The 24,594-nt window shown below is 35.5% G+C and overlaps 1 protein-coding gene and 2 long non-coding RNA genes across 4 annotated transcripts; 2 read left to right on the top strand and 1 right to left on the bottom strand.

The window, feature by feature from the left end:
* Positions 1–470: 470 nt before the first annotated feature.
* Positions 471–24,102, bottom strand: LOC116307714 (RNA-binding protein Musashi homolog 1). Of its 2 annotated transcripts, none has more exons than XM_031718015.2 (16): positions 23,945–24,102; positions 23,734–23,774; positions 23,476–23,557; positions 23,256–23,340; positions 22,877–22,918; positions 16,327–16,419; positions 13,274–13,322; positions 11,547–11,629; positions 11,127–11,220; positions 10,981–11,052; positions 10,629–10,727; positions 10,088–10,249; positions 8,271–8,491; positions 7,345–7,367; positions 6,849–6,876; positions 471–6,214 (listed from the first exon to the last, which is right to left on the bottom strand). In XM_031718015.2, the coding sequence occupies exons 1-14, from the start codon at positions 23,995–23,997 to the stop codon at positions 7,362–7,364; spliced, it is 1,182 nt and encodes a 393-aa protein (XP_031573875.2). In that variant the 5' UTR covers positions 23,998–24,102; the 3' UTR covers positions 471–6,214; positions 6,849–6,876; positions 7,345–7,361. The 2 variants fall into 2 exon arrangements, with proteins under 2 accessions (XP_031573875.2, XP_088888489.1); XM_089032363.1 differs by having other exon boundaries at positions 11,139–11,220; positions 23,945–24,012.
* On the top strand, positions 15,005–17,449 carry LOC116307717 (uncharacterized). Its single transcript, XR_004198438.2, has 3 exons — positions 15,005–15,240; positions 15,336–15,393; positions 17,226–17,449. It is a non-coding gene; the product is annotated as an uncharacterized LOC116307717 (long non-coding RNA).
* Positions 17,677–19,749, top strand: LOC116307715 (uncharacterized). The gene is made up of 3 exons (XR_004198437.2): positions 17,677–17,865; positions 18,040–18,137; positions 19,000–19,749. It is a non-coding gene; the product is annotated as an uncharacterized LOC116307715 (long non-coding RNA).
* Positions 24,103–24,594: the final 492 nt, after the last annotated feature.

The following is a 24,594-nucleotide window of genomic DNA, read 5'->3' as shown; positions in this document are numbered from 1 at the left end:
ACCCTTATTTGTTCAAAATATCCCGAGAACGCAGGAAATAGCATTTCTGAAAACCATATTTTAAGAATTTCATTGGGATCTAGCCTGCGTGCAGCCGAACGTAGCTAACTGTTATAAGTCCGGCTGCAGGCAGGCCAATTGGGATCATGTCCCGGGAACTTCTGTTTTTTTTCGTCAGTTTTCAGTCAGCGGTGAGATTCGTCAACTGAAAGCTGAATTTTTACGGCCCACTTTCGTACGTTCCTGAATACGGCGATTTCACGTACCTCAAAGTACTCTCGTGATATATGTGATTGACAGCACTTTAGCTAATGCCAATTACCCTGTGAGACGATTTGTCTGGATCAGCGTGTGGCAACCTCCCCCCCCCCCCCCCCCCCCCCCCCCCCCCCCCAATGGTAAGAGCCCTGCATGGCTCATCCGTCCTAAATGTCGAGCCTCAAATATTAAGATCAAAATCTTCAAAGATATATATACAAATGTATTTTATTTCAGTCAACGGCCAATATACACGTTCGGAGGACTAGATTACCGACAACTGAATAGTAAGGTTTGACAAAAGTAGATTAAAACTAAAATATCCACCATGCCCCTGATTATGATATGAGGATGGTTTGGAACCAGGTTTTGTACCAGATGTATTCTATAGCTCGAGATTATTTGTGTAAGGTCTGATGGCTACAGTGTTTAACTTCATCTATCTTGTGGTTTTATTTGCGAGAAAACGAAGACATCCAATGCGCACATCGCTAGTGAAAGCCACTTTAGTGCTAATCGCGCCTAAGGTCGAAGCCACTTCAGTGCTACGCGTGCCTTAGAGGAAGCTACTTGAGAGCAACGCTTCCCTTAGGTGGGAAGACACTAAAGTCTCTTGCCCTCGTTGTAGAAGCCACTCCTGTGCTCCAAGCGCCTTAAGTGGAAGCCACTTCATTGCCACTCGCGCTTGAGTTGGAACCCACTTCAATGCCAGGCACAACTTAAATAGTAGCGCAAAATAGATAGATGAAGTTCAGTTCACTCTAGCCACAGATATTCTACCATATCCAAGTTCTTAATAAACAAACATTTATCAAAGAAGAAAACGAAGAACTAAAAATTTACAAGAATTTATCAGAACCTATGTGAGAATTGAAGTGGTCTCCTGGCAACATGGTTTGAAAAAATCGTTTACTTCTTCGATAAACATAGAAAACTAGACTAAGGTATCAATAAAAATTTAACCCTAACTTCGTTTGAATTTTTCAGAAAACTTTGAAAATATATGCTCGATTTGTTTTGGAATAAAATATCCTTTATAAGCTTTGTTTGTTACCAAATGGTTTTTCCCTCATGTGAAAGAAGTATCAACAAAGGTAACCCAAGCATCGAATTTTGTAAACATGCTTGGGCTACCTGTACCCCAAATAGGATTATTAAGGTTTTTAATGGAGCAGTACGTTGCTGGTCAACAGTACTTCTTTCACACGATGCCACTAATAAACACTCGTATATTTATTTATACATTATATATTGATAGATACATAGATAGTTATAGGAATGTTCTCGGAGCTACGAAATATCAAATCCAAGTTTTAACTAATGGTAATATTTTGAAGTTTTAATCTATTGTCACAGTATCAATGCATTTCTTACACCGATGCTGTAGCTTTTGAATAACAGCAGAAAACCGGCGTAGGGAGTTGAAGCTAACAGTTTTGTTCCGGTGGTGTTCTGTTTTTACCTAACGGTAAAGGAAAACTACTAACCATACAGTAGATTTAAACGAGTGTGGAATGCAAGGTAACGGTACTCTAAGACTTTAAGTGTGGACCAATCAGAAGCGAGTAAATAAACGCCGTCCAATAAGGAAGCCATTAGAAAGCTGTGCTTTTCTCAACTCGTATTCAATCTACTGGGTTCGCATCCGAACTTTGGCAAGTTAGACGAAGACAGAACATTTGAAGTTTCAGAAAGATCCAGGTTAGACTTGAATCTTCAGCAAGAAGCAACAGTTATACGAAAGGAGGCCGTAACTATGCTAAAAATACCACGACCTTGACCTTCCTACCGATTGCTTCTGTTGTCGATTTAGAGGCATTATTTACCCAAAATATTAAGCAGAAAAGTTATCACTTTCACTACCTGTGTAAAGTAATCCGAAATGATCGGCTCCAACCTCAACTAGAGTAGAATCTGGGTCCTTGTTACCAAGGTTACCGCCTTTTTTCGGGTTACTTCACATAGTGTGATACTACAAAGATTTCAGATAGAGATTGTTCTGTGTGTGACCAACCAAACGATTGTTAATAGATTAGCGAATCCTTATGTGGTCACACCCAGAACGCACCTCCCTTTTCTACGGATTAAGAGCGAATTAAATTTACTTCGGACTAATGATTCAGCTTATATAGTTAATCAATTAGATATTGGACTGATAGGTTAATCAAAAGCTACAGATGGTGCATTCCATAGGGAAAGCACACCCCCTTGAAAGTACAGTAAACAAGAGAGGTTAAGTGGGGGGTGAGGTGCGATCGACATGATAAGGAATCAGGGGGAGTTTTTCAGTTTACTATCTCTAAATCCATTGCACTTCAACAGAAAAGTGAACCCTAATTTCAAGTTTTAGATGCTTATTTTAGATGTTAAAATTCTAAACTTTTTTAAACAGTGCCGAGTACCTCGTCTGTAAGATTTGCGTTCTTGTAATATCAAAAAGTAAATGCTAAAGAAAACAGGGTTAGCAATTAGGACACCTTTCCAAGCGTGTGTTAAGGCTAGGAGAAGCTAAAGTTTATGCATATGAATACTCTAAGATACATTATTATGTCGACCTTATGTAAGATTAATCACGAAAAGACAAAGTTACCTCACCCGCCAGGAGAAAACTAGAGGCTATCACTGACTACGACACTAACATTTGAAGAGATACGACAACACAAGCTACTCCTACAACCAAGTTGATTGTAAAAATCGTCTTTTGCAAAAATACAAACTTTCTTTCTTGTTTATTCTTCTTCTTACGAAGCTTTTATTGTCAGTGACCATCTCGTTTGGAGCCTGTTTATACTCGCATTGGGGCGAGTCTTTAAACTAAACTAGTCTTTCTTGGAAAGATAGCTCTCGTTAGTCGACTCACTGACATATGAATGTAATCATCTTGGGCGCGAATAAGTGATTGTTAATAAGGTATAATAAAGGAACAATATTGATAAATTATTAGGCCTTTAATAAGCGATCAAACTCTAGAAAGAAACATGCGTCGACAGCTTGTATATAACCCCCTCGCAGTGTAACGAGGGAGTCCTCGTTTATAAGTTAGTAAGCACTTGTTCACAACTTATAGGAAGAATTGCAAACTGCCTAGAGGATTTTTGCGTTGAGCAGATAATTTCATTTAAAAAATGCATGAAGTGGAAATATGATAGAATTTGTTGAAATCTCTGCAATGCGAAAACTACTTTTCAAATGCTCCAAAGCCACACCCTCTACGAGTGAGGTCTAACCTACGAATATGGTTGCCGAGCTGTGGCTTTGGCAAGATGGAATACACAGGGGAATAAACAGTAGAGTTTGATTGTTTATAAGTTGGGCCAAAGACTATGGGAAGAAATTATTGGAGGGAAGATGAATGAACGTGGAATCATACACAAACATGCGCGCCGTGCAATAATCTTATATACACATGCAATACTGGCTAATATAGTGCATGCATGTCTGTGTATATGACAAACGTATGGTACGTATGCGCATGACGTCGAGAATCACGTGACAAGGCTACTTAACTCATGGTCAAAGACAATGCTTCGATACCATTATATATCTCGTGCAATATAGTCAAAATAAACGATAAAAACGATAAGACAATAGATAATTGAAGAATAGAATAATAAATATAATACACTCGGCGTATGGAGTGCACATTTCTTAAATTCTTTTCTTTGGGATGAAGAAATATTGGTTAGCCAGCCAGGCCTGACTGGAATTGACTGACCCTAGACAAGGCCCGGCCCTGACAATTTATGCCAACTCTATGAAAGATGCTACCATACTAGTTCCAAGCCACTTGTACTGCACCTCTATCTATTAGCCATTTCGAGGTTGAGGAGAAAACAAGGTTGTAGTACATTGTGGGACTGTTTCAAGGGACATATCTTCGAAATGGAGTCTATTTTGTCCCCTAAGACAGTCCCAAAATGTACTGCTATGCTAATTCGACTTTTTCCCCTCAACTTTGGATTGGCTTATTGGTTGCATATAATGGTGACATAAATTCCAATTTATAGTTTTTAACGAGGTGTCTCAGATTTATAAATTATCAGGGCCCGCCCTGTGGACAGACAATGGTATCCCTTTCCACCACTTTTAAATATCTACACCAATGCTGATAACTTATTAGAGTGGTGTGTTTGGTGAAGATTGATTCACATTCTCTCACTCTCTCTCTCTCACTACATTCTCTCCTCTAATTCATTCACTCTCATTTGTTTTGCATAATTTTCTTGGCCTGGCTTTGTATATATGTTGGGGTTCATTAATTCTTCAAATTGAAATTTTCTTTTGAGAAAACTTAAATACTCTTCCACAGACTTCTACACTAAGAAAATATCCATGCCTAGTCTTGTTTAAACATGTACCCAGCCTGCCTGCACTGCTATACTGGAGTGGTGTTCCCTCACATTGTGGGCAACTTCCTGTAAGTTTTCTCAAATAAGCAAGAAAGGGCACCACCAAACAGAAATATCTACACAATGTTGACAAAATGTTGGTGGTAATGCGATTAGCCAAATGTATTTACAATTGAAAATATCATTTGGGCTTCCTGTGCTACGCAGGGAGTTTGGTTTATTTTTTCCCGTGCATGTAGATGTTGCTGTTTGGCGATTCCTTAGCTGCTTTATAATCCTAGGAAAGGTCAGTTTTTGAAACTGACAAAATAATGATATGACATAATTATGCACAACACACTGTAATGAAACATATAAACTCTGAGTTTAAGAGAGACTGAATGACAAAAAGAAGCATTTGATGCTTGACACAGACATGCAGATGAACAGACAGACAGACACAAAAAAGACTGGAAGAGCCGGGGGTGTGAGGGAAGATCTCAACCCTATATTTATATATATATATCTAGTCCTACGGCATCTACTTTGCATTTTTACCTTATGGAGGGACCATGCTTACCAAAACATAACTCTCACCCTCGTCAATGACAGGGAAAATTAGAGTGGACAGACAGACAAAATCTTAAGCCATGGAGGCTAATTCCACTTACACTCAAACTTTTGAGGATATTTGATAGGGATTTAGAATATGGGTGAGAATCCATCTACACAAGGAAGCAATGGTTAAGTGAGATGAATCAAGGCATGATTTTGGCAAGCACATGGTCTAGAATATTATCTAACAATGACGTTCCATACACCAAAATTACCTTAAATTGACTAAAATAAGTTTGTACAGTGATTACTATAATTTTCAAAATACATTAGACCAGAAAGGAAGATTAAGATTCGTTTTCCACATCCAGGTTTGGCTTTGAAAGCATTTACTAAAAGAAATTGAAGTTTTCTATTGCTTAAATGGGGCTAGTGCCATGGAACACACTCGTCATAGACATCTTGAATCCTGCTGTCTGGTTTGGTGACAAAGGATAAACATATTTCATATACCAATTCATGTCTTCTTGAAAGAGACTGAAATAAAATAACGGCATGACAGCTTCTTTGTCAAGTATGACATCCAGACAAGCTTTATTGTAGTATATCAGCAAAAATTTGCATAAGAAACAGACAAAAGCATTGTTGAATCAGCCACCATGAGCTTTTAAGTCTCGTATCATGTGTTTCCACAGCACTAGCTTTGAACATGCTTTCAAGACCAAACCATCAATAGCAGGACTAAAAACTACGCTAAAATTTAAAAGCAATTTGCCTTTTTCTACAATAAATCAATTTAAAATCACTAAAAATAATAATATTGTTGGCTGTAGACCAACCTCATGTAGTCAAATAACATGCCAGCCAAGTGTAACATATAAGTACAAACATAAAAGAGAACCTTAATTTAAAATTGGACAAATGTCATATTGTATGACTTAAAACAAATTGGTTTTTGTGGGTGTAGGCCATCTCACCTGAGGCTGGATAGTTTGACTGTGGTCTCTATTGGGTTTGGCGTAACATTTGGCTCCTCTTTTCAAATAATACCTTTTGTTTGTCTTGAGTTTTCACTGAAACAAGACATAGAGGATATTACATGGGCGCGCGAAGATACGAAATTTATCTTCGAGTGTTGAAAAGATCTCTCGCGAGTGAGCGCAGCGAACGAGTGAGAGATTTTCAACACGAGAAGATAAATTTCGTATCTTCGCAGCGCCCATGTAATATTCTGTTTATCATATAATTATCAATGAAGTATGTTATGGCTTTTTCAGGCAATTCTTTCCTTGTATTTTTGAATAGCCATCGCAATGGTGTTATTTTCACGTGTGAAGATATCAATTTTTCGAAAAGGAGAAAAATAGATATTTCATTGGTAATTATATAATAAATAACAATATCACATGATAAGAATGGGATAAAAATAGGAATAAGGAAGAAACATGAAATAATTGAAATGGGAGGAGATCTGAGCCTGACATTTATTAATAAAAATATATCAAGATAGAGACCTTTTTCAAATTATTTTTGAATGACACTAACAAGAAAATACAAAAGGAATTACACTTTTTCATGAAAGTTGTGCCATTTCTTTTGTATTTTCTTCTCACCCTTGAATCTAAGATAACTAAGATAACTTTTGAAGGGGACTGTAGGGCAGTTAAACTGTTTATTCCCAATAAACTGTAGTCTTCTAGCACTTACTTTGAAGTCAAGAAATTTTCATTCAAATCTGGAGAGATAAAGAAGATTGTTATTATACAATTGAAAAATAATTAGTGTTAGATCCTTAGGCAATTTGTTATTGAAAACCTTATATAATCATATAATTAGAATCCTTCAAAAATAGAAAAGAAAATTTCCCCATTCAATTGGTTTTATTGTTGTCTTATTTCAATAATTGTGTAGTTCCAAAAATCATCCATACCCCCTCATGGAGGAACTTTTTAAAGACACCACCCTACCCCCCGGAATTTCCAATTTTCTTCCATACAAACTCTGTAATTTTTGTTCTTTCTCTGACCCCCCTACTCTTCCGAAATTCAAAATTCCTCTGTGGGGTGGGTATGGATGATTTCTGGAACAACACATTGTATCATCATTATCATCATTATCAATGAAATTATTAATCCTAAAATATTTATTATACTGAAACAGTTTGGTTTGGTTGGTTTCAAAATCATCAATTTTTAACACTTACAGTAGTGATTTCTTCTTTCAAAACTGAAATACAAAAATTATTAAAAGATGGTTAACTATAAAAATCCTGGTTATAATTTGGATCACCCACTTGTCTTGCCCTTCATGAGCCATTATCAATGAAAGCATCAAGGTGTCTTCCTAACAAGGGGTCTGCTTAATACATTAGTCAATTGAAACTCTGACCCCTTGACCCCTGCGACAAGGTGGGGAAGTTAACATTTACATATTGCTGTTAAAAACTGTTGAAGTTGTTGATGTTGAAATTGTTTACAGTGAATTTCATATAACTTTTGACAAACAGGTTCCAAAGTTTGTTTGGATGTTCAGAAGTTTACCAACGAACCTCGTATATTCGTTAAGAAGTTTGAAAATAATTAATAATTTTTGATTAAATAATTTAAGAAGTTTGAACCAAATTACTGAAGTTCAAAATGATGTTCAGGATGTTGGTTCCAAGGTTGGAAACTTTCATAAACATGCAAACTCTGTAGCTGCAGGCTGCTTGCTGAACTTTTTTTTTTTTGCTGCTGCCAGTCAAAAATATGAAAGGTACCGACTGATTTGTCAGTACTATACAAAAACTGGGTAAGTCATTCATATATGGCACACTACACCATTTGCATATTTGATTATAAAGCTAGCATTAAATACTAAAGTTACAAGTTCAAACAGATGGTTAAATAAGTACTGAACTTACAAAAAAAAAAAAAAAAAGTAAAAACAGAAATATGAAAAAACAAAAGTGCAAAGGGTGCAGCTAAACAGAATGTGTAATCACCAATTAATGATATTAGAGGTTTTCCATTTTCCATTATGATATTCTAGTCTGTTTTCTTCTTTTGTAATAAATAGTTTTGTTTGGTAAGTTTTTTGATCATTGCAAGAAATGATTCTCAGTTATTTTAAGACCCTGAGTGTTCATACCTGCAAGCCTGGATTATATGCATTTGGCTGGGGACTAGTAGCCGTGAACCCAAGCTCACCAGCACCACTTCCTCCAGCTGCTGACATATAGTTCATTTCTTGACCAACGTTGACTGGACCAGGACTGGTGGCTGCTGCAAAAGCCCTTGATACTGGTGAGGTAGGAGGAGGTCCATATCCATGCTGACCTTGGTGATATCCATTTAATGCTTGCATCCCACCTGACAAGCAACATGTTAGAAAGTTTTAGTGAGAGATACAATGACTTAAAGTAATTTTGGTTGAGGACTGTTCATTTTTTTCTTGGAGGGAGGGAGGGGGGTTTGTGGGATTTGCTTGGTAACCCATACAACAAATCTGATCCCCCTCTCTGTTGTTTCTTAAATATGGCCCCTCCCTTGTTTTCCATTCTTGGTGTGCATATTGCTTTTTACTTGTATGGTCCCCCTCTTGAGCCTGATTTTTGTTAATGACCTCTTTGTAAATCCCACCCCCCACCCCCTCCCCAATAAAAAAATGAATTTTCTCTTAATGGTTTACTCCAGTTTCCAGTTCTCGGTTGCTTAAGGTTAGCCTTCAGAATATTTACATGTTCCAGTACACATAAAGTCAAAAAAAGATCTTTCCTTTGACTAACAAATAAAACAGTTTTTTCCATGCTCTGTTAAGTAATAAAGCACACAGGAAGTGACATAAGCATGAAAGAAATGTAAGGAGAAGCAGTAGCTTTAGGCGAAAAATGAAATGCATCCCGGACAATAAGAATATCTACTAGTAATAAAAGCTTTGTCAGCACATTTTGGCTCAAAACCAACAGAAAAAAATACAAACAGAACAAAATACCAGGCATATTATACACTTTGTATAAAATTTTCTTCATATTTTCAGGCTGCACAATATTTTTTACTTCCTGGACCATAAGAAAGAGTATATCTGTAACTAGCCAGTGTTGAAAGGTTTGTCAGCACATTTTGGCTCAATACCAACAGAAAACAATACCAGTAATAATGTAAATTTTCTTCATAGCTTATCACACTTTGCTAATTTGAAACTGTTTTTATTATAATGACCTTTTTCATGTTCTTGCCAAGATAAGACAAGGTCAAATCCTCTTTCAAATTTATCCCTTTCAATTCTTTCACCAGAGAACATAAGCTATCACCTCACAGATCAACCCTGAAGATTGACATTCCACATGTTCATACAGCTAGCTAGTAACAAGAGAAGCGTAATACTATATGAGAGTACCACATACACAATGTACTATCCTACAGGCCTAATTCATCTTGGAGACCAAGTGTCATTCCAAAGAGTATCATTCTTTTGTTTAACAGTTGCAAATAAGAAGGCAATATTTCTTTTCATATGCAAACTACATTTGTAAAAGATAGCAAGCTGAGCAGTGAAATTTTATTTCAGCCATTCACAGCATGTTTAGCTGTTTTTGTGCTGGCCCTCATTCCCAGGCTACTGCAATCCAACTTTTGCATATTTTTCTGTTTTCTTTTGACTAAAACAATATATGTGCCTACAAGAAGCAGAAATATGGAAGGGAAGGATAAAGACAATCTCATTTTACTGACAGGTTTGGTTTGTTTTTTCAAGCATAAAAAATGCTTTGGGCCAGTCATTTTGTCCACTTATGCTTTGCATGCCGCATTGCACTGCTCAGTTGGAAAGTTTTGATATCAAAGTAACACAGCTGGTAAAAGAGACACTGGTTTGCATACCAAGCTAATCCACTGGAAAAGGTCTTGATTTCATCTGCCCAAATGAGTAACCTAAGCAAGTGTCATAATCATCGTTTATATAATCACCTCCATAATCCTGATAATCAGGTATTGTTTCAAGCTGTTGAACTTCATGTCGTGGGTTATTTCCCCTTGCTCCTGAGTTACCAATAGCTGCATACTCTGCATAGTATTGCCCTCCGGCTGGTCGTCGCTGGTCTCCTTGGTTTACAACATAATTTGGAAATCCTAAAATAAATTGGTAGTATAATAACTGTCTTAATTCATGGGAAACAGAATGATGAATTAATGTATTACTTATTATAAAACTCATAAATAATCGTGGTTGTATATCTGATACAACACGGCTACTCATATTGTATATATTACATAATGATAACGATAATGATAATAATAGTATTGATAATGATAATGATAATGATAATATTCATAACCTTGGCTGTTGGTAAATAGTACCAATAAACTATACTAGTTTTGCACCCTGATTGGCTAAACTACTCATCTATTTCTCAGAGTTCATAGAGGATAGAAAAAACAAACATGCAGTCTTGAAATCCCAAGATTTAAAATATCAAGATAAGTATGAAAAATAGTTTCAGTAGCTTACCAATAGCTCCTGGATAGCCAGTGATAAATCCCCTTCCTCTACCTCGGCCTCTACCCTGTGCAGCAAAGGCTGCATAAGCTGCATAGGCAGCATTATAACCTGCAATAACATAAAGGAAAAAATTGATTTTCTGGCCGGACTTTGGTTCTTTATAAAATAAATTTAAAACATGGGGTGGTATTATCAGTTTTCATCAGTTATCATCAAAGAGGTTTCATTGCAGCAATGATGGAGGGTTCTATATAAAATAAATTTGAAACATGGGGTGCTATTATCAGTCTTTATCAGTTATCATCAGCAATTATTTAAGCCATGCAGTATCCATTAAACCCCTCTAAATAGTTCCATATACCTTGAAAGGGATTTGCACCTAGTCCGGGTACTGGGAATCCTTGTGTTCTGCCATAACCAGGAAGTGGATAAACTGAAGACGAAAACACATAAAATCAATAAGCTATAGCACTGACCACATTTATATCTATTGGCAAAAAAACTTACATATTCCCCTACCAAACATTCCTCCTCTTGCACGCCCTCTTCCTCCTTGAAGACTATACATCACTTCCTTGGGCTGTGCCTTCTTTACTTCAACCTGGATTTTTGAAATGCAAGGTCAATTCTTTTTGGATTCGTGTAGTTCAAGGAAATATTTCTGTCACCCCCAGCCCCCAGCCTCCCCCCCCTCCATTATCAAAAAATATTTAAATCAAATATTGAATGGGTGGGAAGAGAGTGGGAAGTATATTGGTACTATTTATGATGTGGGATCATCCATTATTTTGAATTTCTCACGAGAAATTTATTTCCCTGCTATGCATCATGGTTTCCTACGCTTCTCTGTGTTCTCTTGGCATCCTGCATGCTTAAATCAGAGTATCTAAAACGGAAAACTGTTATATATTTTTTAAATTTCCTAACCTTTTTATTGTTGATTAAATGGAACTGGTTCCCACATGCATCATCCGCACTGCTTTCTGAATCAAAGGTTACAAACCCAAACCCTGAAAACAAATAATCAAAACCATTTTACTAAGCATACAAGAGAAAGCTAAAAAAGTTTTTCAAATGCTCAGAGCATTAGATTTAACTATGTATAGACAGCAGATCTTGTATATGTGTCTGTATTCAAAAATTTATGTCATGCATATGCCATACCCAATCAATATTTTTTATCATAGCAAAAATTCAATAAAGGGGGAAAAACAAACAAGCGAAAAGGGCATTATAGTTTCAGAAATTAATTTCTGTAGTTTCTCATTAGTACAATTTGACTTAGTTTGACTGGTCTCCCACGCAATTAGTCTATGAGACACCTGATGGATGGATTTTTGTTAATTTATTCACTTTGCTTTTCTTCTGCACCTTTGTGATTCCTTACCAATGCAACTTATTTTCAATTTTATACTTTGAAACAAATGAATGGCTTGATTTTGAGTGGGGGGAATTACACACAACAGCGTTTGATGTTGGCCCAAACAAAATTAATATTAATGATATATAGTAAACTGATGGATATAATATAAAAGGATATATGAATAAGGTAAAAATATATCAACAAAGCAAATAAAAGTGCAATAATTTATTACAAGGTTGGTGATGACTTATAGACTGATGGATGCTTTGAATGTTTTACTCAAAATTAAAGCTAACAGTAAAATGAACTGTATAATAACCTAATTGCCCTTGAAGTAAACCATAATGATTTCTTAGGCATCATTCTCATTTCTTTTATTTTAAGATTAACTCTAAGCACGTTTTTATTTAGAATATACTCAAGGACAGGAATTTTGTCCTTCAGTACCTTGGAACTTTTTCTCTAAAGTCCAAAGAAAGTGCAATTAATTTCTAACATCTTTTGTATCATTCTTGACAACCACAGTTAACCAGTACTTTATTTATTTCCAAACATTAGAGCAGTTTTCGTATGACTGTGAAAAACTTGGTGCTGAATGTGTACCTTGCCGTGAAGTAATGTTTTCTGGAATTTTAATTGGCTGATTTTTTTTCTTCGGCAATGTCATTGGTGTGGCAGTGACATGGCTTTGGCATGGCTTTCACATGGCTTTGCTATTTCATAAGTGCTACGCAGTCCACATATTCTTGTGTTCCGGACATTTTATTGCATGGAGTAAATTCTTGACCAATGTGATTGGTCTGGCATATGCCTTGTGCTTTTGCCACTGCATTCCTGCCACAAGCTTTTTACAGCCATATGATCTTTACATCACTATGGATATTCGTACTGTTGGTGCCAATGACTATTAAAAGCCTCTTTATTCCAGTCATATATACCATGCCATTAGGCACATGTTGTAAATGATAAGACACCTTTTGGTAAAGAGAATCATGTGTGCCACACCCCATTGTCAATACAGGTACATATGCAGGAAGATATACGACACCTATGCCTACATATATATATACATACATAACAAAAATACTACTACCCATAAATACAAATAATATATTTGATAATATATAATTTGATATTTTTGTAATAGCGCACATGGTATTTAACCCTAGCCAATAGTTATTTCTTCAATACTGCAGGTGGTACATAACGATTAGTCCTAGACACCCCTTTGACAATGAAGAGAATTGTCTTGATTTTATTTAAATTAGGTATAATGCTCAACAGTACTCACCTCTGTGCCGCTGAGTTGCTTTGTCAAACATCAACATCACTTCTGTTATCTGAAATCAATGGAAGTCAAAGTTACCCACTAGTATTGTCTAATAGTAAGATTAACAAAGTAAACTCTCCATGTGCCCCATGTCTGGGCTAGCATAATAGGAAATTTGATGACAGTTAAGCCTCATATCAAGACAGATATAATTAAGTTGCAATGGTGCTGTCTGGAAATTGGCCAAGAAATTCCAACCTTTGCATAAAGGGATGGCTATCTGTAACTTTCATTTAAAAAACCTTGAATCCAAATGTCATCTTGCCTAAAGGTGAACCTTTCAGCAAGTGCTAGTCAACAATACTATTGCCAATGATTACTTACAGAAATATACAGGAAAGTCATTAACATAAAATATCCTCTGGTTTTTCAGACTGATTGTATAACTTTACATATTATTGCAATTTATAGTTATTACGATTGATTATTGATGGAAATAAATAAAAATAGAAATAATAATAAATAACAAAAGATGGAAATAGGAATGATAATAATAAATAATAGAATAATAATATTATCGTTATTTTATTGATTAAGAACAAACCAATGTTACACATAGGATAGAAATAAAAAATATATAAGTAAATAAATATGCGCAAGTAAGAAAATTACAATGTCGATAAAAACAAGTTAATCTTATATTGATATAAAAAAATTAAGAATATAATAAAGATAATAAACATGAAAGTATTGTAAAAGCATTATTTGGTAATGCTAAACAAACTACAAACAAATAAATGGTTGAATAGATGGACAGAGGCATGGATGGTTGGATGGATAAATAGATGGATGGATAAACGATTGAATGGAATGGAGCATATAAATGAATGGAAGGGATTAGATGGGATGCAATGAAAAAGGGATTAAAAACTATCATAAATATATATACATGAACACATAAATGAATTTGGAAATAAATTTGACACTTCCAAAGAAAATACTAACTAAAATTTCTACTATTAGGATTGTCAATCTGTCATGTGCTTGGGTTGTGACATAAGACACCAGAAAACAATGCCAAATAAACAGGAGATTATCAGTAAAAAGGTTGGGATTATAACATGGCACCCATTATAAATGGTCAAAGGTCATGACAAATTTCCTTGAGTTCTAAATTAAATAAAACTATCTTGTTATTTGAAATACCAACTAACCATAGGTCTTGCCATGGCAACTGTTTGTCAAAGCTACCTTAAATTTACATTCACAAATTTACAGAAGCACCCAAAGTATGTTTGCATACACTTTAGATTTTTTTACTTTTTATATATATTAAATATCAATATATTTTTACTCCCCTTTTGCATAATACAGTGCATAGATAAAATAAAATAAATCATCCAAAAGTAAGGATCAACACAACTTGAAAAACTAAGAGATGCATCCTATGGAGAAGCGAAGTGTGACATCATCAAATTGCAAATTATGCAATTCAGTTTTGAAATGTTCATAGTTGAAGAGAACACGAAATTGTCTATCAGTTTCTTAAGATGACATCAAAATCCTAAAGGTCTAAAAAATTATTTTGTGTCATTATGGCTAACTTTGCTAATCTTTATTTACTTATCCCCTTACAAGGACACTGCAATTTTTAGCAGTCAACTACATGACAACATTTCTATCTTTTTGGTATCACAAGGTCAATATTGTTACAGACTCCCTAATTCTCTGGGCCTTCAAAGATTTCTTATCCTTTCTCCATGGCTTGACATGTAGGAAGTAAATCAAAGATGCACTTCCCCTGGAAATACCCCCTAGATGCAACAGTGACATACGGACTTCCCCTTTGCATTACAAGTTACACCATTAAGAAAGATAAGCTAAGCTTCAGACAATGCTGAAAACTAGGTTTCAGTCTCAGGATATCCGTCAAAATTACTTTTGAATGATCTAGTGTTACACATTTTTAATTTACTGACAAAAAATAGGTAAGAACAAAAGAAAAGAATATTTATTATTATTTTGTTATTCTTTGAGTGTTGTTCCTGTCAGCAAGTTCAAGCCTATGATTGTTTTTTCCTAGTGACCTCTTCTTCTCCATGTGCAAGACATCAAAAATTTCAAACCTCACAGGTATACTAGTAAGTCGGACTAATGCTGCCCTAAATAAGAGCTATTCATAAGCCAATTAATGTATGAACTTAAATATTGTGGTTAAGTTTCAACTTTGAAGCTGCAGGAGCACAAGACTGCATGCAGAAATTAACGTAGTAGTAATAGAAAATAAACTTAGCGATGTAACTGGGAAAATTACTCTTAAGCAATACAGTAGGTAAAAGACTTATGGCATGCCTTAACTAATGGATTGCGTAGACCCCTTACTGCATATCTGCAGTCCAGGTCAATATGTAGGACAAAAGATGGAATCTAACTCTCTTAAACAATATAGTTCATTGCCGTGCCTCAATATTGAGCTAAACTGGATTCACTCAAAAGGGTCTATACATGTTGAAAATTAGGATACAGAGCTAGTACAAGTACATGCCAAGAGTGACGTGCAATGCCATACATATTGCAAAAAATATCAGTGATTTATATCTGTTCAATATATTGCATATATGCAGCAAACATTCACGGGCTTTTCTAGCTTTAGGTTTCCCTTTACCCAAATTTATGACAATGTGTATTTTAGTAGGAGTTTTAATGGTAGTAATTGTATCAACACTCTATAATCCCATATAAGCAACTATTTTATTATTTTCAAATTCTCTTTCCAATTAAAGATTAATTTGGATCGTTTCCATTTGCATTCTTTAGAGGGAAAACTATGACTTATGGAATCAGTCTAACATTGTTTGGGATGGTATAATTAATCTACAATAGGACTACATGTCTTTGCAAATAATTGAATTAAAAAAACTCCTCTGACTGCCAAATTGGACCTTGGCCTCTTCCAATTTTGTCAGTTCCTCAGAATTTTTTTCATTCAATTATTTCCAAATTGGAAAGCATGCAGTCATATTACCTATACTAATTTGTAATAGTATACATCTCTGCATAAAATTGGGTCATACCGTTCCAAACTTTCCAAAGTAATTTTTCATGTCTTCTTCTGATGTGTTTGTTGATAACCCCCCAACAAATATCTTCTTTGTTGATGTAACCATCTGGGAAAGAATTCAAATCTTGTGTTAATATTAGGTCAGCTTCTGGACCTATTTTTAATGTTGGCCGATAACATTCTGCTGTAATGATTGATATCAGACACCTTTGCCTCACAGGCTTAGCCTCACAATTCATTTTTTTACAAAAGGTAGGACAGAAAAATTCATTTTCTCTGAATTGGGTCTAACCTATTTAACAGGAACTCAACATTTTAAAAGTTGCATTGTTTAAGAATATAAGCCTATGGTTTCTTCTTTAGGTGTCTTCCTTCTGGATATATATACATTCAATTATAAAATCTGCAATCCCTATTTCTTTTATTACATATTTGTACAATTATTGTTAATAGAATTTTGAATACTTGTTACTATATTTCCAGAAAGGTAGATTGAATAAACTGATTGATTGATTGTTTGGTAATGTCTGAAGAGCAGATATAACTGGGTACTGGAAAAGGATTGTATAAAACACACACTAATAGACTCTTTTTACTTGGGCAAATATTTTCCCATTTTATACCATCTATCATTCTCTTGGACCAAAATTCTTTGTCTGAGTTGTATCCATATACGTTTGCCTTCTGATGTGCAACGGTTAAACAATGAAAGGATATTAATTAGGGAATGACACATGGTTTGAAATGGGAAAACATTAGGCCCAAGCTGAAAGGGTCCATTTAAGGGTGTAGAAAAAAAACTCACATGGCAAGGGAGAGAATATGAAAAAATACTATTAACATTTGCATTTGCAAAAATCAAACCAGCAACGGTTAGCTATCAAGAAAATAAGTTACTTTTTATCCTTTTAGTAACATGATGCAATAAAGTCAAGTCATAAACAAATTAAGAGCTGAAGCCAACAGGACATTGTTGGAATTACAGGAAATTCTGGATACGTCACATAACTTCCTTAAAGAGTTCAAATTCATGGACTAGGAAGAATCAAAAATAGAACAAACAAATTACCAGGATTTTTAAGGATTATTTATCTGATTTATAGTTTCTTGAGGTTATTGTGAAATCAAAAAAATATGTTGTAAGTAATGAACAAACATCTTGTATATTTAGAGTCCTGTTGTAATATTTGTCAATCATTAAATGAAATAAATGTTACCTCTAAATTACTGAACAAATTCTTTACAATGTGTGAAGGATACTAATTCCAGATATTATCCTATTCGTTGTGCTACAAAATCCAAAAAAAAAATCACCATGAAGGCAGAGTTCTAGACAATCCTAGTAGATATTATCCACCCGTTTGTAGTGGAAATGACTACAGCCCCATGAGATGACTATTAACCTTTGGTGCTATATTTCACAAGACATGGCGATAATCACGTGCGAAAGGTGAATATGGCTGTCACTTTTTTGGAACTTGAGCAATAATTGATAGAAATGATTGAGCAAACTCAAGATGTATGAAATATGCCACGTCATACAAGGCATAAGGTAGGAAAAAGTCAGTTATTTCAAAAAGGTTTAGTTAAACGTGTGGTATATTTAGTGTATACCATAAAGTGTATACAGAAATATTCAATTCAAAATCTTCTGAATCATGTTGCAGCTGAATATTTATAAAAATGTGAGATGTTATGGCTTTTGGTTTGGTTTATATTTTGAAAGGGGCATGCCAGACATTTTATAATAGTTCAATCAACCCTTGTGTTATCTGACAAGATAAGAAGTACTCTAGTCTAAAGATCAGGCATCTCTAAGTCAAGGTCAGTCACACTACAAGAGTTTCTACAGTGTCTTAAAGCTGTTCTTGCACAATATGAAAATCACATTTTGGTTGAAAGTCCTAATTATTGTAATTAATAAGCTTATAATAATTATTAATGGGTTATTGAAATACATAATTACTTAATGCCTATTTTACACAGTCTACCCCCACAACCACCAAACTATGTATTCTGTGCATGCCTAATAGTGAATATCTTGATAATCTTTTAATACCAATAATTATTAATGGCCTATTTAAATATATGAATACTTGATGCCCATACTACACAGTCTACCCCCATCACAACTAGGATCTGTATTCTGTTCTTGTCTAATAGGATAGCACATTTCTGGTGATTATCTTAATAGTTGATAATATTTAAATAATTATAATAGCTTATTAAAAGACAAGATATACTTGATAATAATTATAATAGCTTATTAAAAGCAAGATATACTTGATGCCCATTCTACTCAGTCTACCACCATGTCACCAATGCTCAACTCCCCCCCCCCCCCCCATTTTTGACACATCACAAAGGTAATGCAGTGCAAATGAATTTAAATGGAGAGAGTTAAAAGTCATCCAAAAATATTGTCTAAAGTAGCAACCATATTAATTATAAACACTATATCCAAGTAACTTGTTACTATGCTTCATTTATCCATGAGTTAAAATGATGCATCACAAAAATACTGATATAAAATTATTAATAGAGACCATTAGTTCTGTACACCTAAAGTAGACTTCCATTACCATGGTCTAAGTACATCTTGAATTACTAACTCTGTGCTCTCATTGTAAATACAGCTACCCAAGCTTAGTATAGACTAACAACAAATGCCCCCATTTTATTAAAGATACTTTATCAAAGCAAGCCAAAGTCCAAAGAAATGGCATATGCTATGTGTATGGCAGCTAGACTGACTCAATGTTGACAGCTCAAAAGAGCTTCTGATACATATGAAGGAAATTAATGACCTGTGAGATCAAGAACATCACAAAGATAAAGAGCTGATGACAGGACAGGAATTGTATGTAGCATTGTAAATAAATTTCAATGATACAGAAATGGGACTTCCTTGTTAATACCCTAAATCTTGCATATCAATCAACAACAGAAATAAACTGTTGACATAAAATAATACATTCATTTTGATAAACTAATTGTGGCTTTGTTTTTAATATAATAAGGCATAAATAACCAATCAATAGGTTTGTTTGAAGTAAATCATTGTGTTGAAAATAAAATAATAAAGGTCAAAAGAGATAGGCTGTGTGCACATACTTTATTCTTGATTCTTCAAATCACTTACCCTGGGTTTCAAAGGGATATTCCCCACAGATTTACTGAAAGCAGCAAAGCTGTAAGAGGTTTTTTGTTTTCATCCTCTCACTGTTTTGCTGCTTACCTTCACAGCTTTGCCGCTTTCAGTAAATCAAGAGAAAAAATTCCAGTGGAACCCAGGGTACAAAATTACTTGAATGAATTTTAAATAAGATTCCTATCAGATACTTATAAATATACTCACAACTTTAAATTTTGCTGACAGCAATGTTACACAGTTACATGAATAAAAAAGTAGATCTGGTTTGACACAATAACATCATTACTGGTTATTAATGCTGCCATGATGGTTGCATGAATTGAACTATATATTTATAGTTAGGCATTATCAACCAATATGTTATTAGACAAAGTGCATTATATTCTCAAAAGTATGTATAATTTGTAAAATTTACAAATTTTGAAGTACAATTAAAATGATGAAATATAGAATAACTTGGTCAATACCATCTCTATCAGTTACTAGCACAAAGAAAAACTGATAACAATGAGGATATAGCTTGGTCCTAACAAGTCCTTCATTAACTTAATAAACGAGCCATTGTCATTAAACTTTATATTGAGGAAAGAGACACAGATTATGGTACACTGCTTTTTAAAGCTGTTAAGACAAAATTTAGCTTTAACCTCAAAACCAAGCATATGTAAAGGAAATTTGAAAATATGCTGGCAGCTGAAAATGTAAACATCAACAGGTACAAAGTATGAGGATTGTTTAATATATGAATTAATTCTGGATGGGGAAAAAGTGGAACTCGAACAGGCAGAAAAAATTTCAATAAATTTTTTCCTATCTTTTTGCATAACAGGAACCTCAGGATAGAGAATGCTAAAAGTGAGCGACTTTGAACTCTACAAAATGCAAGTCAAAAGAACACGTCTTTTCAGTTTCGACTCAAGGATTCATGGGTTTTGTTCATTATCCAATATCTATCTGATCTGGAGAAAAATTTTGCAGACAAATTCATAAAAGTATGAGTGATTTAATTATTCTTTTGGTACGATTCCAAAAATCTAATTTGACAGAAAGCATCCCATTTGTCACATCTAGGGTACAGCCAAAAATAAGTCTTTTGGGAACCAATTTTCATGGCTCCCGAAAAAGTAATGTCGCCTCTAGGTATTCATGGCAGTTAGAAAGACGCTTACAAAGGCATATTACAGTGTCACTATTTGACCAATCAGATCTCAGAAATGACTCAACTCTAAGTTTAGCTTCACTATAGGGGTCTTGATGTCAGGTCAAAGACTCAAGCAAAAGAATTACTAAACAATAGAAACTTAAGCACTGAACAGATCAGAAAATGTCTGAGAAAACAAGCGATCATCTTGCAGAAAGAAATTCTTGAGCAAAATTTTAGAGTAAAAGAAAATCATTCATTTAACTAAAGATAATAATTTGAAGTATGAAAAGTATTAAATTCATGGTAAAGGTTAATATTTTAAATTAATTTCTTTAACAAAAGGCTATCATATCTTCATAACTAAAAAAAATACTAATCCACATATTGAAATTACTTTAGACTTACATTATGGACCAAGGCAAGAGACATTATAGAACTTCATTATATATAATATTACTAATAACATATTACATGTACAATTATTTGGGTTGTAACTAGCTATGATGGAACATGTGAGTTAGAGGAAAATGAAAATATGATACAAAACATTAAATATTATGTTAGCATATACTGGTACTTTCCAACACTTTTTAGGGAATGCAGGAAGCATTTAAGAACTTATTCAGGAAATAGGTATTTAAGTGTATTTACAATCCAGTCACCAAGGTGTCAAAAAGACTCCCGACCGGGCCGAAGAAATATTAACACATTTTAGTAATGGGTTAGTATTGTAATAAGTACCGTACTCAAGAAGGATTATAGATTCCTTAACTGGGATCAATATGAAATGAGGTAGTCCCACTATGAAGAGAAACTCTGCTTTAATTTAATGTAACTCTTAGGCGAATATAAACGATATTAAGCAAGAACAAATATAAGGTATTAGGGGTCTAGTAGGCGAAAGTAGGCGGTAAATGAATTTTCCAAGGTCTCGCCACAAACCAACGACGATATCCTTAACAAACTTTAATTACAATTTATCAAGTTTTTCTTGCTTGATGGAAGTTAGTACTAGCTTTATAGTTATTGTGTCTTGTATCCACATGACGTACTTGGCCGTGTTAGAGCGGCGAGTACTGATCTTATTCAGACTCGGAATAAATTCAAAACTCCGCCATTCAAAATGTTTGTATGCCGACTGGTTACAGCACTTTGTTTTGAAAAAATAAAGTCAATCATTTGCGAAACAATAGAATAACAAACTAACGAAATATGAAAAAAATACCTAAACCCCGGTCCAGGATTCGGACGATACAAAATTCTGGCGGTAAAGATCGGTTTCCCGGTAACGTGCGGAGTGTTGGATTTCGCTTTCATTGAACTTCCTTTCCGATAACCAAATGCAAATCACTGTAAAAATCCACACAACAGGTACGACAAAGCATCACCCGTTCTTTTGTTCTATTTTATTCACCACGAATTTCGAGGGCTCTAATCAACCAATTTAGTCCAGAATAAGGACAGAGCACACATAGATCAAGTCTATTATCTGAGGTCTTTACGGCGAATAATCGACTAGAGCCCGTCGGCGTGCAAAGCGCATTCGCGTGCTTCGATTAGCGGAGTTTCCATAACACTTCTTACAACCGACACGAGATCAAACTGTAATCGAGCTATACTAGCACATTCTCGATTGCTTCATTGCCTTAGTCGAATCAGGACGAGTTTGTTTATTTGCGAGTGGGCGTCGCAAAAGAAACAATGAAAAGTTCTGAGCAAGCCGGCCGCAATTTATGTATGCAGCGGCTTGCTATAGTTCAGTCGAATCAGCTTCGCTTGCCTTTGTGCAACCGCTCAAATAAATCCTTTGGTACCCCAGCTAGCCTCCACACAAGACATTCCCAGACACTAGCAAAGCCCAACACAAAAGCCTATCTTAGTCTTATCACGACTTGAGAATAGAAATCCATATCAGACTCCAAACAATCGGTTATGGTAATGTGTTCATCGCGAGACCAACGGAAACGTGGACGAATCCGTACGTCTAGAGTCTTGCTGCTAAGCTTCGCAGCATCGCCAGAAACCTTAAAAGCACAGGGTTGATGGCTGAGCATTCATAACGTTTGCATGCTAGCACTTGCTTGGCTTCCCAGCGCAAGGAAATATATTTGCAACACTATTACAGACAACCCTGTGCTACCACAGCTGGTTTCTGCCGTCTGACTCGCAATGAAATAAACATACTTCCTTGAAAACAATTATTTCGTGTTAGCAGAAAAAATCTTTTTTGCAATGTAAGAATGAAATCGAGAAATGTCCCCTTACCTTTGCTGGAGCTCGCTTGGGTACGGCGACTTTAGGATCAATCTGCATGTAAATTCAAGAAAGTAAAAATGCTATTAGTGGCAATACGAGGTCACACAAACCCCGGTCAAATCGACAAACTCTCGCTGAAGCCTTCGTTTCTTTGATTACCATACACAATGAAAACACAAACCAAAGCTTCTTTCGATTTGGCAGGATTTCTAAGAGCTAGTAGAACAATAATCACGACTTCCTATGCTCGAGAGGAGATAATATGAATCCTTGTGGAGCAGGCGAGCGTGATGCGAGCGAATCAGACAAGCTCCAGACAGTCCTTTGAATTCACATCAAAGCGAACATTTCTCTTGTACCAAACACACATAAGTAAACGTCTTCTAACCTTCTTCCCATCCAAATCGTGCGGACAGCTATTAAGTACCACATCGACGCAGTTAGGCTCGATAAAAGTTACAAACCCGAACCCCCTGAGAAAAGGAAACACAAAAACATTTCATAAACCATCGCTGTCTTTGCACATTGCTTTTTTCCAGACATGCTATGTACGACAGAAGCGATTTGATAGAGTCTGAGCCAACAAGGCGTAGATTTATTCACTGTACCTTGATCGTTTTGATACAGGATCCCTCATTACAACACACTCCTTCAGTTCCCCATACTTGGCGAAATACTGGCGCAATGCCTCTGAAATCGAGAACAAAAACAAAACCGTTACTAGACGGCCTGAGTCGTTAGGAAATACAGTAGCAGGCCCGCAGGAAAGTACAAGAAATATCCTGATCAAATACATGTACAAGTTTTGGGCAATCCATGGCGTTAAAGTGAAAGTGTACAAGGTAAAAAGTCATGGGAAGTCAAACCTGCTGTGGTTTGCCAGCTTAAACCTCCAATGAACATCTTCCTGAAAAATAAATGGTCATAGAGACATTAAAGACCTGGCTCCCATGAGAGAACGGTTAGTTTTGTTTGCCCGGGGAACAAGAGGTAGGCAGTGAAATAAAATCATAGTTACAGCTGCTTCGAGCTGCACTTCTGACGATTCAGGGGCTGCTTTCACAGCTCGTTACATACCCCGGATCGTTCGAACCATCGTTCTTGGAGCTTGCGGAGGAGTTCTCCTCCATTTTGTCCTACAACTACAACTATACAAGCGATAGGCCAACGAATCCCGACACGTGGATATGATATTCGGATTGGTCGGTGCGTTCGTGTTGGGTGGTAATTTGGCGCCATTTGAAAAGGCTCCTAAGCTGTTGATTGATGTGCTTAATACTGGACGCTGATTGGTCAGGATTTTTACTTCGCGACGGTAACATTAGCCCTCAGTCACCTGACCAGTTTTTCAATGCTACCCGCCTACTCTTTTGTTTGTGACCACGCCTGGGCTTCATTCTCGTGTCTGATTGGCTCGTGGGGTTTTTGATGCACTTGAATGGTTGTCGCTCAAGAGAGCGTGACGGGTTTTCGCGTCCCATTTGAGTTGAAAATCTGTAACTGAAAAAACAACAAATTTAGAAGCAATGTAACAACCAAAATAAAGGAAAAAAAACATAAGATCTTGAAGGAATAAATTTTAAGGTTTCCTTTAATTAATGTAGCGTAAAAACAATGAATAAAGATGACAAAAAATCGAGACGAAACCAAACGTTATTGAGTTTATAACTTCTTAAGAAAACTAAAATCACGCATTTGTTAGGCACTTGAGGTCAGACAATGTCACA

This window comes from Actinia tenebrosa, unplaced genomic scaffold (genome assembly GCF_029948245.1).
Source record: "Actinia tenebrosa isolate PJP-AT-01 unplaced genomic scaffold, QUT_ActTen_1.0 PGA_scaffold1__47_contigs__length_23844297, whole genome shotgun sequence".
Lineage (NCBI taxonomy): Eukaryota > Metazoa > Cnidaria > Anthozoa > Actiniaria > Actiniidae > Actinia > Actinia tenebrosa.
This window is presented reverse-complemented; position numbering and strand designations above follow the sequence as displayed.

Bases quoted from the DNA above. Each gene is read 5' to 3' on its own strand.
- LOC116307714 (XM_031718015.2), bottom strand. From the start codon at position 23,997: ATGGAGGAGAACTCCTCCGCAAGCTCCAAGAACGATGGTTCGAACGAT. The intron at 11,053-11,126 runs GTAAGTTTTTTT...TTTCGTCTTCAG, and splicing joins AATGTTTGGTAGGGGAATAT to TTTATCCACTTCCTGGTTAT. The intron at 8,492-10,087 runs GTGATTATATAA...GTTGCTTGTCAG, and splicing joins TGATTATCAGGATTATGGAG to GTGGGATGCAAGCATTAAAT.